The sequence below is a fragment of the Electrona antarctica genome (genome assembly GCF_951216825.1).
Source record: "Electrona antarctica genome assembly, chromosome: 9".
Lineage (NCBI taxonomy): Eukaryota > Metazoa > Chordata > Actinopteri > Myctophiformes > Myctophidae > Electrona > Electrona antarctica.
This window is the reverse complement of record NC_136790.1, coordinates 37,750,359-37,763,045: the sequence shown is the minus strand read 5'-3', so window position 1 is coordinate 37,763,045 and position 12,687 is coordinate 37,750,359. Positions and strand designations below refer to the sequence as shown.

The window sequence follows — 12,687 nt, the reverse complement described above, 5'->3', positions numbered from 1 at the left end:
AATAAAAATAAACTAATTGAAGAAACTGGAACTATACATTTTAAGCAGATTAATTATGGGTAGGCCTATAGGGTAGGCCTATGAAATTGCTGACCCACCAGAAAATGTATATATAGGCTGGCCTGGGGAGCGGGGAGACGGGATCCCTTAATGTTACTGAACACTCTAGTGATCTAGTCTATTTACAAAACACGAAAAATATCACACAGAACCAATTAAAATGTTTGTCCTTTGTAACTCTGAGAATGTGCAGATGGAACCATTGAAATAGGTTCACACTACACTAACTCATAGATTTTAATTTACACTGAGGATTTTTACTTTGCAAAATTGACAATGCCGTGTCATCCACACTACATCCAGCGGGAGGTGCTTATGGACGCCTCGCTTCATAAAAGCATGCATGGTGAGGACAGCACACACACTCACTGTCACACACACACGCACACACACACACACTGTCTGTCACGCACCGTAGACGCACGCACAGGGTCGGGACAATGAAGTGGCGCAAACTGTCAGCAATCATTCCTGCACTTCTTGGAAATCAAATGGGAGCTTTTCTTCGGGAGCGCACAACCTTTTAATTAGAAAGACCTGACTGAGACAGACACACGTTTGGACTATTGGATTCATACCTTGGGATTTTTATTTTCATTAATTGTGTTTAAATAATCTGCTGGTCTGCCGTCCTTTTGATCACATTGGTCATTCACGTGTGATGGCTATTGTCTCATCGATCGACGTGGGAGTGTTGCTTCTCATCGCCCTAACGACAGTTTTAGCGAATGGTGCGTTCACGTTTATTCACTATATATTATAGGCTACTGTGCATTTTCTATTGGGTGTGGAACTGTGGATATGGCTGTAGGTTTAACCTGCAGGGGCGTGCGTAAAGATAAAGATCACCATAATGCCCATGCACAACAATGGAGATGTGGCTCCCGTGGTTAGACTCATTTGTTTTGTAGGATTATATCATGTAAACCAATGCATTCTCACTGTGGTTTTAACTTCTACCCTGACCTTCTCTGACATACAGTTATTGAACTTTTACATTGTATATTATGACGTAAAAGTAGCATAAGCCATGCCCAGGCCTGGTATACTGCTGCACAAAGCATCGCTTTGAAGAACTCTTGGCTATTTCTTGGGCACGCTACTGTAGCCTATATAAATGAGCATAATATTACCATTATTATATTGGCTACATTAAGTACGAGTAAATTGCAGCTGAAGGTCAGACTCAGGAGCCTATATTGCAGACAGTATCAGGCAGCTTTTGATCTGATATTCTGTGCAACAGGTTGTCCTATATTGAGTATATATTCTACAATATTATGCCAATTAGATCAATTAAATATAAATTAAACATACAGTGGGAATCTGATTTAATGGGGGGGTTATTTTTTGTGTATTAATTTCTACAAAGAAGTGACACATGAGGATAATATAGCCATATGCTATCACTCAGGAATTGAAAAGTATTGTCAATTTCCTGCTACCACCTCAGAAATGTCTGTCTATCTATCTATCTATCTATCTATCTATCTATCTATCTATCTATCTATCTATCTATCTATCTATCTATCTATCTATCTATCTATCTACATTTGCCAAGAATAGACCATCTACAGGTACACAAATCACAATGCGCTGTGAGCTTGTACATCAATCTTTTGTCATCTATTTTTGGCAAAGAAAGTTTGTGTAGACGGGAAAAAGCTGTCCAAGTACAGAGCCAACTAATGTCCAGTTTAGCCTACTAAGTCTAGAGAGTTTAAGTGGCTATTTATTATTCATTCATTTTTATTTTGAAATAGCAGATCGACTATTTTCGCCGCACAAGACAGTCGCACGATGAAGTACAGCCTATAAATCAGTCTTTATGCACTTAAACCCCAGCATCCATATTGTGGGGAAAGCTTTCGCAGAAAATACCAGATTGACAGAAAAGGTGCTAGTGTGGAGCCCTGAGGGACTCCGGTCAACCATATAAGTGGTTAAGTGTTTAAAATGTGTCAAGTGATTATATCTTCTCGATCCCTCTGCATACCGCTGCCTGCAGGTTCCTCCTCCAGCAAAGATGTGAACCAGAGGAGGGAGCTGGAAGCTGCACGAGCTCCCGTCGTCCCTACGGAAGGCCTGCGAGGCTCCCATCCCCAGAATGAAACATCAGTCTTCCATCAGCCGGAGGAGCCCCGGAGGCGCGCTAAGAGATGCACATGTTACTCTTACAAAGACAAGGAGTGCGTTTATTATTGCCATCTCGACATCATCTGGATCAACACGCCAGAGTAAGTCATGCAGAGCAAGCTGTCATCTGCGCAGCACATTTCCTTTCCGTTTGAAATTGGTTTCAGTTTGAACCACTGGTGTGTGTTTGTGTGTGTGTGTGTGTGTGTGTGTGTGTGTGTGTGTGTGTGTGTGTGTGTGTGTGTGTGTGTGTGTGTGTGTGTGTGTGTGTGTGTGTGTGTGTAGGCTTAGGCTACTGGCCCGGGTGGGTGTCTTATTGCTTTCCAGTAGTGACTAAGGTCTTGTGTTGGAGATGTTATTTATTAAAGCCTCCGCTTGATCTAATCGACTAATCATCTTGTTTATTAAGCAACAACACATTTTCCAGTGGCTGTAGCTTTCAGTGAGCGACAAAGTATAAATTGGCCGTAGCCTGTCATGTTCAGTAGCAGCTGTTCAGAAGGCACATACTGTATGAGTACTGTGGATACATGAGCAAAGGGGCAGGAGAAAAATAATAGTCCGTAGCATTTAACTCAATCGTTCTTCATGCTAGGAAACCGTACAAGTTGTATTCCATAGAGAGAACAAAGGCACAGTAAGGGTCGTCTCGCCACTGATGCCAAAATATGTTTAGATTGTTGCTAAGTAGCCTAAACATGGGTGTGTCTGTTTGAAAAGACCAATAAAAAATGATATTTTGGCTTTTGAGAGCAAAACCACATTTCTGTCACCAGCATGTTACAGTTCTTGGCTCTAGAGAACTCTGTTGACAACCCAAAGCCATTATTCAATCACTTACAGACAGTCAGACTCTTTTTGCAATCTCATCGGGCTGAAGACCTCTCTGCAAGCTCAAAAGCACAGGTTCAATTTGCAATAGATGAGAAAATATCTCACATTCCTGAACTCCAATTTAATCAAAGTCAATTCTGTGACACAAAATCTCATCAACTTCAGTACAAGAACTTAACTGATGCCCAAGGCCTAGTCACGCAGTAGTTCTCAAACGTTTTAATTTCAAGGACCCCCCCATAACTGTACAAATGGAACAGGTCCATTTGGTACCATTTGTTCACTCTCAGAGTTACAGACCTGTAAGGGTCGATTTGGAACCCCCTCGAGGAACCCAGAGGGTCCCTGGACCCCTCTTTGAGAACCAATGGTCTACTAGAGTGACTCTTAAAGCTAAATTCATGCGTCATCGTAGGACGGTGTTGATCGCCGCAGATAGAGAGCATCCCTGTCAGCGCGTGACAAAGCATAAAGCGCAAAGTGACTGTTAAAGAAGTGAACCACTTCATGTGGTGTCATCTCTCCCAGCAGCTCCATATGAGCTGACACAAGCTAGCACAGTGGTTAAGACACTTCAAAGACATGCTTCCCTGACACATGGAGAAGTAACTCATTGCAGATGAGGCTGAGAGCTCACTGGGCACCAGTTTCTCTTCCACCTTAGTCGGCTTGTGTGCACGTGTGTGCGTGTGTGTGTGTGCTTGTACTATACTTGTGAGAGCCAAACGTTCCCACAAGTACAATTTTGAGAAATAGACATATTATACTGTGTTGTGCCCCGAAAAAAGTATGCAAGCTCTGCAAGCTGTGTGTCACACTGCCTATTTTCGGCTCCAGGGCTAGGCTTCAAAAATAGCATGCATAAAATAAATTGCCATCCTAAAATGTAGTAAGTGTAGTAGGCCTACTACAAACGTGTATGTGTGCGGCTGCGCGCATGTGTGTGCATGCATGTGCGCGCATGTGTGTGTGTGTGTGTGTGTGTGTGTGTGTGTGTGTGTGTGTGTGTGTGTGTGTGTGTGTGTGTGTGTGTGTGTGTGTGTGTGTGTGTGTGTGTGTGTGTGCGTGCGTGAATCCCACATGGTATGAATCACACATCTGTGAGGTGTTTCCTCGACTGTCACTGGGTGCACTAATGTGTTGCACACATAAGGTTGTCTCTTCATGGGGTCGACCCAGGTCATGTGTTTGTGCCTCCATGTTTCACCTGGTCCTTTTACGAGCATGTTGACACGAGACACTCCGCAGTAAGGAGGGTGTGTGGGCCATATAATAATAACGTACAGTATCATCATGGTGTCACCCATACGACTGTACACGCGCCAGAGAATATGAAATGATAGCGTCTCCAATTACCCAGGGGGTCGGCGCATGCATGGCACACGCCCAAAACATTCCTGTCAGGGCACATTTTTCTTTTCCATATTTAAGATGTTAAAGCTGTTTCAGTTTGATAGTAAATGTGTCCTAGCTAGTATACACGTCTACACTTTGGGGGGGGAAAGAAGAAGCAATCTGTAGTCGCTTACCCCCCCCCCCTACCTCCGCCATACAATTATGTTATTAATAAAAGCAAGCAGATCAAATTACATTTGATATCACACAGAACAGAAACTAATAATGTCAGAGCCAGGATTTCACAGTGAAAATAAATGCATTATATTGGATTCCTATAGGCCTGTATGGTGTTAATGAGACCTAGGGTATGCTATACGGTCTAAAAGTGACTAATTTAATATTGTTCGAGGTTTATTTTGAGGAGAAATGATCTGGTTTCTGTAGCAATGCAACAACAAGGTATGGAACTTTAGGAATTGCAGAGTGAATGTGGTGCATAGTAGATGGCACATTATTTCATATAACTTTCATATAACTAACTATTTCATATTCACTGTTCTGCTAGAGTAACGGTAAATATGGCACAGTATGTGTACAATATATAAAATTGTTTTTAACGCACAACTCAAACACTTGCTTATTGAAACAGTAGATGGAAGTGACAACATGTTGTCAGTGCTTTGATCCTAGATATGAGCTGCAGGCGAGTAGGCTACCTTATGAAATCTCTGATGTTATTTAAGAAAACACACAAGGTTGAGCGTTAATTAAAAACAATATTTTTAATACATTCTGTGTGTTTTTTTTAATACATATCTGATGTAAATTTTAATTAGAACACTGAGATACTGTATCAATGCTTGATTCTAATCTCTGTTAATGAGCGTTGCTAAGTAACTCGTTGCCGTTTTGGGAAATAACACGTGGCTCTCAGTCAATCATATTGCTTGATCAGAACCAACTGTTGCAAAAGTAAGCGACAATTAACCATGAGCTATGTGCCTATTGCAAAAATACATTAAAAGAGGTGAATTATATCATTGCTTCTGCAGTGTGTTTCCTTTAGAAGTGCATGGAACGGAGTTGATTATCATTAATTCCAATTTCCAGTATTTAGTGTTTATTCTGATTCTGGGACAAAACGCCCTTTAACCACATGAACCCTAACGTCCCTAATCTAGATAGTAGATCGTCACGTTGCTAGGAGTTGTGATCTTGTAGGTCAGCTAAAAGTAGCAGATCTACAAGCTCAAACTTCTACTTTGAATGCTTTTGTGTGACGCTGTAGTATGATCAAATAGAAAACATTCATTTACGAAAAAAGACAAAAAGTTAGAATATGGAGTCTTTCTGCCCGACAGCAATGGTAGCCTATATTTAGTGTTGAGTGAATACTGGAGGTTTCCTAGTACTGAGCCCTGGGGGACTTCAGTCAACTAAATCCTAGAAAGAGCAGTCGCCTCCCAACTCAAATCACACCTGGACTCAAACAACCTCTATGAAACATTCCAATCTGGTTCCCGCTCAATGCACAGCACAGAAACGGCCCTCCTCAAAGTCACCAACGACATCTTACTCTCCACTGACTCTGGTTCCCTCTCCATCCTCATCCTCCTGGACCTCTCTGCCGCTTTTGACACCATCAATCACTCCACCCTCATCTCACGCCTTCAGTCCTCCCTTGGAATAACACACACTGCCCTCTCCTGGCTGAAATCATACCTTTCTGACCGCCACCAGTTCATCTCCATCAACAACTGTCACTCCTCCACTGCCCCAGTCACCCACGGCGTCCCCCAGGGCTCTGTACTTGGTCCTCTCCTCTTCATCATCTACATTCTACCACTTGGGCAAATCCTCCGTCACCACAACCTCCAGTTCCACTGCTACGCCGACGACACACAACTGTACCTCTCCACCAAGACCATCACTGCTGCCACCCACTCCACCCTCACCACCTGCCTCACTGACGTGACAGCGGGATGGCGGCGCGTCTAGAACGCGAGGCTCAGCGTCTAACCAGACTTTGGAATACAGTGATCATCTCACTACTACTATTGACTCTGTGTACACAATATTGTCGTGCGTTGACATCATACAACCGACACGAACTCCTGGATATAGGACTACTTTGCACAGATGTTGTATTGGATCTCAGCCAACTACCGCTGGAGATCGTGAAGGCACCGCGGGGCAGTCCTTCAGTTCTCCCGACCGGCAGCAGCCGGAGGCGGCGTAGAGACCGCAAACAACGACGGGGGAAGCGGGGTGGGATACAGGTTAGGCTGAAGCTATACCCCCATCGGCTACCGCTACCGTCAATCTTCCTCGCCAATGTTCGATCCCTGGCGAACAAAATGGACGAGCTGCGGCTCCGAATCACTTCACAGAATAAAATGATGGACTGCAATATTTTGATTTTCACGGAAACTTGGCTCAGTGACAATATCCCCAGCAGTGTGATAGAGCTTGAAGGACGCTGCGTTTTCAGAGCTGACAGAACAGCTGACTCCGGTAAGAGCAAGGGGGGCGGTCTTTGCATTTATGTAAATAAAACATGGTGCACGGACGCTACCATGGCTGGGAGTTATTGCTCTGTCAGTATAGAATACCTGCTGATTAAGTGCAGGCCCTTCTACCTGCCCAGGGAGTTTACATCCACCATTATTGTTGCTGTGTACATTCCTCCGGATGCCAATGTTAAAGTAGCACTGAAAGAGCTTCAGGCAGCTATCAGTAAGCTGCAAACAGCTCAACCCGACGCGGCTTTTGTCGTGGCCGGGGATTTCAACCGCTCAAACTTGAAAACAGTGCTACCCAAATTTCACCAACATGTCTCCTGTGCCACGAGAGGAGACAATACACTGGACCATGTTTACACAAACATTGCCAAGGCGTACAAAGCCATTCCCCTCCCCCATCTGGGTCAATCAGACCATATTTCACTGTTCCTCCTCCCTTCATATTTACCTCTCATTAAACGGATAAAACCCACAGTAAGGTCAGTAAAAATATGGCCAGAGGGAGCTGAATGCTCACTCCAGCAGCAGTTCCAGCACACTGATTGGAGTATATTTTCTACCCAGGCCACTCAGGACTCCCTCACGGACATTGATCTATACACTGGCTCTGTTTTGGATTACATCAACAGATGTATAAACAATGTCACTTCACACAAGAAAATAAAAACATTCCCCAATCAGAAGCCTTGGATGAATGCTGAGGTCCGCCTACTGCTAAAGGCACGAGACGCTGCTTTTAGGGCTGGTGACACGGAGGCCTACAGCTCAGCCAGGGCTAACCTGAAGAAGGGCATCTGGAGGGCCAAATATGCCCATAAACTGCGGATAGAGGAGCACTTCAACAACTCTGACTCTCGGCGCATGTGGCAAGGCATTCAGGCACTCACAGCTTACAAACCCCATAACTCCTCCCCTTCTTCCAGCAGCTCCTCTCTGCCCGACGAGCTGAACCATTTCTATGCTCGCTTTGACCGGGACAACAAGGAGACCGCCACCAAAACCAGAGTTCCACCAGGTGACCATCCGCTCACACTCTCCACCAGTGAGGTGTACACCACACTGAGTAGGGTGAATGCACGGAAGGCTGCGGGCCCTGACGGCATTCCTGGTCGTGTATTGAGGGCATGCGCTGAGCAGCTGGCAGGAGTTTTCTGTAATATATTTAACCTCTCTCTGTCCCAGGCAGTCATTCCTGTCTGTCTCAAAACGGCTACCATCGTTCCAGTACCAAAGCATTCTACAGCAACATGCTTGAATGACTTCCGCCCTGTGGCACTCACCCCCATCATCACCAAGTGCCTCGAGAGGCTGGTACTGGCTCACCTGAAAACCTGCCTACCCCCGACCCTGGACCCTCATCAGTATGCCTACCGTCACAACAGGTCAACTGAGGATGCCATCTCCACTGCAATACACACTGCCCTGACTCACCTGGAACTCACCAACACGTATGTAAGGATGCTGTTCATCGATTTCAGCTCCGCATTCAACACCATCATCCCCTCTAAACTGGTCACCAAACTTCACCACCTTGGCATCAGCACCACACTCTGCAACTGGATTCTGGACTTTCTGACCAACAGACCCCAGTCTGTTAGGTTGGATAATCACATCTCCTCCACCCTGACACTGAACACCGGTGTACCACAAGGCTGTGTGCTTAGCCCTCTCCTCTACTCCCTCTTCACCTTTGACTGCGTTCCGGTGCATGGTTCCAACACCATTATCAAGTTCGCGGATGACACCACGGTGGTAGGCCTGATTAGGAACAACAATGAGTCGGCCTACAGGGAGGAGGTCCAGCACCTGGCGGAGTGGTGCGCTGACAATAATCTAGCTCTCAACACCACGAAGACCAAGGAGCTAATTGTGGACTATAGGAGAAAGAACCGCTGTGACCACACCCCGATCCACATCAACGGGGCGGTGGTGGAGCGGGTGTCCAGCTTCAAGTTCCTGGGTGTTCACCTCTCTGAGGACCTCTCATGGGCTCTCAACTGCTCCACCCTGTTCAAGAAGGCGCAGCAGCGTCTATATTTCCTAAGGAGACTGAGGAAGGCTCACCTTGATCACCGGATTTTGGTGAACTTTTACCGCTGCACCATTGAGAGCATTTTGACTAATTGCATCTCAGTGTGGTACAACAGCTGCACAGTGTCTGACCGGAAGGCCCTGCAACGGGTAGTAAAAACTGCCCAGTACATCATTGGCACCCAACTCCCGTCCATTGAGGATCTACAGCGCCAAAGATGTCTGCGCAGGGCGAGAGGCATCCTGAAAGACCCCTCTCACCCAAACCACAGACTCTTTGCCCTTCTTCCATCCGGGAGGCGCTATAGGACTATTGGTTCCCGCACTAGTAGGCTCAGGAACAGCTTCTTTCCTGTTGCTGTCTCCCTGCTGAACTCTGCCCCTCCTCAATGACACTGAACAACGATACCCCCTTCCTCCTACCCATCTGAACTCTCATGCTCACACCATACATACAGTAGTGGGTGGGTGTGTATATATATATGCATACTTAAGTTCTTATTTATACTTCATTGCTTATTTTCTACTTATTTTTCTATTTATTATATACCACTGTACATACTGTACATTCTGTACATTCATCAAAAAGTATATTTATTTCCATTACTGCATTACTGTATTGCATTCTGGCTGGACGCCACTGTTCATTTCATTGTCAAAGTATTTGTATACTATGTGCAGTGACAATAAATTGAATCTAATCTAATCTAATCTAATCTAATATGGATGCAACAGAACTTTTTAAAACTCAACTGCAACAAATCAGAATTACTTGTCATCGGCCCTAACTCTCTCACCAGCTCCACCCAGAACTTCACCCTCAACATTGATGGCTCCACTGTTACAACCTCCCCCCACATCCGTAACCTTGGTGTCACATTCGACTCCACCCTCTCATTTCTCCCCCACATAAACCAGATCACCAAAACCGCCTTCTTCCACCTCAGGAATATCGCCCGCCTCCGGCCCTCTCTGTCCTTCCCTGCTGCCGAAACCCTCATCCACGCATTCATCACATCCCGGATTGACTACTGCAACAGTATCCTCAATGGCACCACCTCCAAAGTCCTCAACAAACTTCAACACGTGCAAAACTCCGCTGCCCGCCTGCTCACCAGTACACACTCCAGAGACCACATTACACCCGTCCTCCACGACCTACACTGGCTTCCCGTCAAACAAAGAATTCACTACAAAATCCTGCTCACCACCTACAAAGCTCTCAATAACCTGGCTCCCCCCTACCTCTCCGATCTTCTTGAACCATATGTCCCCCTCCGCTCCCTCAGGTCCAGTGAAGCCAACCTCCTGAAGGTCCACAAGGCCAAGTACCGCACCTGGGGGGACAGGGCCTTCTATGTTTCGGCCCCCCAAACTCACCTCTTCGGGATAGCTTTCCCCAGCTGAGGTCTGGTTAGGATGTCCCCCTCCCCCCTTTCCCTCGTTTATCCTTTTATCTTTTTTACCCTGTACTGTTGCTGTATCTGTTATGTTTTGCTTTGTTTTTGTTTCTTAATAAAGTATGTTCCTAGTGTTCCTATATGTAAAGCGCTTTGGGTATTTAGAAAAGCGCTATATAAATCTGAGCTATTATTATTATTATTATTATAAATATAAACTGTGTTGGCACGACACGTGCTTGTACCTATTACCTATTACCTTGTGATATGTCACAAAATATACAGTATATATGCTTATATAGACATATAATGTCTATTACTCTGTAATATGACGGTGTTACCTTCTGACAAGGACTAACAGTGAAACTTTATTTTGTGTTTTTCAGGCACACTGTGCCCTATGGTATGTCAAACTACCACGGCTCCAAGCGGAGACGGCGCTCTGTCCAGATGGGTACAGTGCCCCAGAACTCTACTCAGAGGGGTGAGGAGCACTCTATCCAGGGGGGCGTGGAGGCACATCACTCTACCAAGAGGGGTGTGGAGCCCCAGCCCTCTATCCAGAGGGGTAGTACAGAGTCCCAGCGCTGCATGTGTACACTGCACTCTGACAATGGGTGCAACCGCTTCTGCATTTACAGGTACAGTATGGGCTAATATCGTTTCTGGAAACATGAATCACATTCTGTGTGCAGTTTTATTGTGTACCGCATGTAATCGCCATGTCCAAATTTAGAACAAAATAACCCCTCCACGATACATTCTAAAGCAGAGGTTCTCAAAGTGGTGTCCAGGGTCCAACTGCATCTTGAGGGGGTTCTGAGTGGAGGTCTGTAACTCTACCTGGAGGTCCTTGAAATTAAAAGGTTTGTCATTTTGTCTTTGTCTTCCACAGGCAGATCGAGGCCACCAGCAGAGACAGCACCTGAGAGACAGACAAGAGGACAACAGCTCCCCCCAGTGGCCCAGCCACAATATTAACACACCAAAGTCTAATGAGTGACATGATGACAGTTTGAAAGATGGATGTACCGTATGGAATCCACACGTCACCAGGCGGACGCCCTCTTTTTGTTTGTGCCCCTGTCTGTCACCGAAGCAATGGACGCATTACTGTGAAGGAGCACGGGTTTACCTTCCTCTGTCTCTCTGAACTTGGAGCGGCTGATTGACATCAGAGAGGGGTTGATGGTCGGGACACAGAGACAGAACGTCACTATGTGTCTGTGTGTGTGTGTGTGTGTGTGTGTGTGTGTGTGTGTGTGTGTGTGTGTGTGTGTGTGTGTGTGTGTGTGTGTGTGTGTGTGTGTGTGTGTGTGTGTGTGTGTGTGTGTGTGTGTGTGTGTGTGTGTGTGTCTCTACATGCAGATGGGGGCTCGGCACTAGATGGGGGCTTTTTTCTTTGGACAATTCACATTGGCACTGAAAAAACTAATACTGTAGCTGTTACAATGTTCTGTACTCACGTCTCACGCACACTGAGGTGAGGGGGAGAGGGCTGGATGGAGCGTTCTCCTCAGCCATCGACGTAACCATCTGCCACACTTTGACATTTTCCACTTTCTACACTGCTCTAATGGGGAACAACTTCACCCCACTGTTGTCATTCATTCATTCATTCATTCATTCATTCATTCATTCATTCATTCATTTTCCATCACTGAAAAGTCCACAGTTATCTATGGGGTTCGCATTTAAAGTGCAATAGTCACTCTTGTCTTTGCATTGAGAATGGAAAGCATACTAAACAGTTTTAAAGATGCAACTGAGCAGGTTATGCTAACAGGGGACTTTGGGGCGGACAGAAAAGTGGAACTTTATTTAAGCTTTTTTTTTATCAAGCATTATCAGTGCCAGTAATATGAAATCTGCTTGTACCATAATGTATATTAAATTGTCTTCTATCAATATTTATGTGGTATAAACTGTACCATTCCAATATGTACAAATGTAGAATAATAAGATTGAATTAATGAAATCAATAGATAAGGCAATACAGAATGATTCAGTTAAGTGACGTCTCCTTATGTTTAATTGGCACATCAAACACAGCACAGTATTATGTCATTAGTGTTTCATTTTAATTAGGCAACCTATATTTAAAACAAATCACACTCATGTGAAGTGAGGGGCGCCTGGTGATGTTTGTTTAACCGAATCTGTGCCAGAACGAGATAATCTCGTGAATAGCTATTGTATCCAACGGTGCCATTCACTAGATTATGAGATTTGATTAATAAGCATTAATCCAATTTACTCATGGTAGAAACACCTACATCCCGATACGACGCGCAACGAGGCCGCGCGCACGCTTCATAGTCCTTTTTCTCCTCAAAATGAGACAAACTGCGATCTTTGGGACCTTA

General features: G+C 45.1%; 1 protein-coding gene across 1 annotated transcript; it reads left to right on the top strand.

The window, feature by feature from the left end:
* The first annotated feature begins 483 nt into the window (after window positions 1–483).
* LOC306929343 (endothelin-3) lies at window positions 484–12,448 on the top strand. The gene is made up of 4 exons (XM_079509789.1): window positions 484–791; window positions 2,069–2,297; window positions 10,708–10,962; window positions 11,217–12,448. Exons 1-4 carry the CDS (start codon window positions 722–724, stop codon window positions 11,248–11,250), a joined length of 588 nt encoding a protein of 195 aa, XP_079365915.1. The 5' UTR covers window positions 484–721; the 3' UTR covers window positions 11,251–12,448.
* The last annotated feature ends 239 nt before the right edge of the window (window positions 12,449–12,687 follow it).

Excerpts from the sequence above, each read along its gene's own strand:
- LOC306929343 (XM_079509789.1), top strand. The coding sequence starts at position 722 with ATGGCTATTGTCTCATCGATCGACGTGGGAGTGTTGCTTCTCATCGCC. Across the intron at positions 792-2,068 it reads AACGACAGTTTTAGCGAATG|GTTCCTCCTCCAGCAAAGAT; the intron begins GTGCGTTCACGT and ends CGCTGCCTGCAG. Across the intron at positions 10,963-11,216 it reads AACCGCTTCTGCATTTACAG|GCAGATCGAGGCCACCAGCA; the intron begins GTACAGTATGGG and ends TGTCTTCCACAG.